This window comes from Arvicanthis niloticus, chromosome 17 (assembly GCF_011762505.2).
Source record: "Arvicanthis niloticus isolate mArvNil1 chromosome 17, mArvNil1.pat.X, whole genome shotgun sequence".
Classification (NCBI taxonomy): Eukaryota; Metazoa; Chordata; class Mammalia; order Rodentia; family Muridae; genus Arvicanthis; species Arvicanthis niloticus.
In genome coordinates this window covers 45,185,384-45,187,682 of record NC_047674.1, presented here as the reverse complement: position 1 = coordinate 45,187,682, position 2,299 = coordinate 45,185,384, and the positions used below count along the sequence as shown (strand labels likewise).

Sequence of the window (2,299 nt, the reverse complement as noted above, 5' to 3'; positions counted from 1 at the left end):
CTGTCGTCTTTCAGCTTCCATTTTGATTTCAAATTCGTTCTTCGATTTGTCCAATCGGTCCCTTATTCTTTCACTTCCGTTTCCTCCCTCCTTCAAAGAAATGCTTGAAACTGAACTTCAACAGTGAGTTGAGGTTCAGTTCGCTCAAACAGCAAGTATTAATACGTTTCTTGAAAACTCCCAGCAGTCGTGTCTTCACTAGTAAACCTCATGTTTCTAGCTATTCCTTAATAACTAACTGGACTTTGTGATTGTTTCTTGCAAAGAATAGACATTCAAGGAAAACAGTCGCTGTACTCAGTTAAATAAGATGTGTTCATCAGTGTTGAATTATTTATTTTGTTTGTCTGTTTACACAGCAAGATATTGAGTGGAGGGTTTGGGGGAGATGCTTTCTAGCTAGGGAGTCTGGTAGAAGGGGGATAAAGATCAAGTCAAACTTTAAAGCAGGTGACACTAGACTGTCAAGAGACTCACAAACCGTTAAGATGAAGCCTATCGCTGCAACAGCTTCAGATATGTCCATACATACACACATAATGCTTAACTATAGCAAAGCATCTCTGTTCAGCTCCCAACAAGTCATGCTTCTTCGCACAGTGAACTTCTGCCCTTCCCATCTACCTTCAGAGACAGATGTCACCCGTCATAAAGGGGTGGTTCTGTTCTGACCTCATTTGAGGATGGAACCTTTACCCAAACCGTGTCACCCCCCCAACCCACTCTCGACGTAAGTGACCACAGAGGGAGTAAAACCCTATAAAAAGAGAGAAGGGAGAGCTACACTTCATCCACCTCACACGAGGCACAAGCGCACCCAGCACCAGCTGATCGCGACAAGCAACCATGAGTCCTGGGAGAACTTCATCTCTGGTGAGTCCTGCACTAATGTACAAGGCGCTTGTTGATTGAGACCAGGTTGCATTGCTGCTCCTGGTTTCAATTCGTGGACTCCAACTGTTGGGGTCCACGAATCGGTACATGTAGAACGGGAAATGAAACCTTTGGTAGATGCCTAAATCATTGCACAGCATTTTCAAGATCTGATAAGCATCAGTCAGGAAGATAAGGTTAAAACTGAAAGGTAGCTGTGATGAAACTAACCCACGTAAGAAATGTCACATGATGCTACGCAATGAGAAAGTCTATTCTTCTGAGTGCAAAGGACTTGACATAATTCTCTCATGTCCTTTTTTCTTTAATCCAGAATAAAGTGGGTTGCTGTTCCTGCAGATTTGAAAGCCTTGGGAGCAGTTTTTGCTCTATCATTTTATACCAAAGTCTGAGGACATGCAACCCATTTGATTCTAATTAGATACATGTATAAGTCTCCTTCTGAATAAAGATTTATATTTTTTAAAATATAAACTTAACTTTAAAAGTATGTTCTGAAATTCGATTTTCATTATAGAATCAGTGTGTGCTAAATTTAGAACCAGAAAAATATACCTAAGAAAATATAAGGGAGGTTCAGTTTTTATCTGGAGGATAGATGGTATACACATACTGTTTCTAATTCTAATTCTAACATGAGTGCTGACAACAGGTAGGTTCTCTCCAGTCCTCTCCTCCTAGGTACATATTTGACTGTGCACAAGGTTTACAGAAGGAGTGACTAAGAACGCTACTGCATAAGGACAAGAAAATTGAGGTCATTTAGCGTTCCATTGACTCATGAGCTGGCGGGCTGATGAGATGGCATGAGCTGACATTTTTTACAAAGACCACTGCTGTCTAAGGCATCACGTGTCTGTCCTCAGTCACAGAAAGAATGTGGGAAACTGGTTAAAAATAAGATAAATTCTACGTTTTTAGCAGGATTTTGGCCATCTTATAAGTTTTTAAATTTAAAATTACTTACATGGTAGGAGAGAGATCTTCCCAGACTGTTGTACATTTCCTGCAGTTAGCTATGTACTCATCATAACGAATTTGTCAGAAAAAAAAAATATATATATATACTAATCCAAACCCCATCACCTTATTTCTCCTTTCTAGTGTCTGATGCTGTTGCTACTACTGAGCCTGGAGGCTACAGTGAAGGCAGCAGTACTCATCCCTCAGAGTTCAGCATGTCCAAACACTGAGGCCAAGAACTTCCTGCAGAATGTGAAGGTCAACCTGCAAGTCCTTAACTCCATTAGCCCGAAAGTGAGCTCCAGAAGGTCCTCAGACTACCTCAACCGTTCCACCTCACCATGGACTCTCCAGTACGTAAGAACTTCTATTCTCTGATGCATCACACAGGCCCTGAACACTTCTTTTTTTTTTTTTTCCTCTCAGAATCCTCAGAGACCTA

At 41.0% G+C, this 2,299-nt stretch overlaps 1 protein-coding gene across 1 annotated transcript in view; it reads left to right on the top strand.

The window, feature by feature from the left end:
• Positions 1-846: 846 nt before the first annotated feature.
• Positions 847-2,299, top strand: part of Il17a (interleukin 17A) — a 2,968-nt gene continuing 1,515 nt past the window's right edge. Inside the window, exons 1-2 of the mRNA XM_034521928.2 lie at positions 847-873; positions 1,999-2,210. Of these exons, the coding sequence (XP_034377819.1) occupies positions 847-873; positions 1,999-2,210 (239 nt within the window). The remainder of the gene's footprint in view (positions 874-1,998; positions 2,211-2,299) is intronic.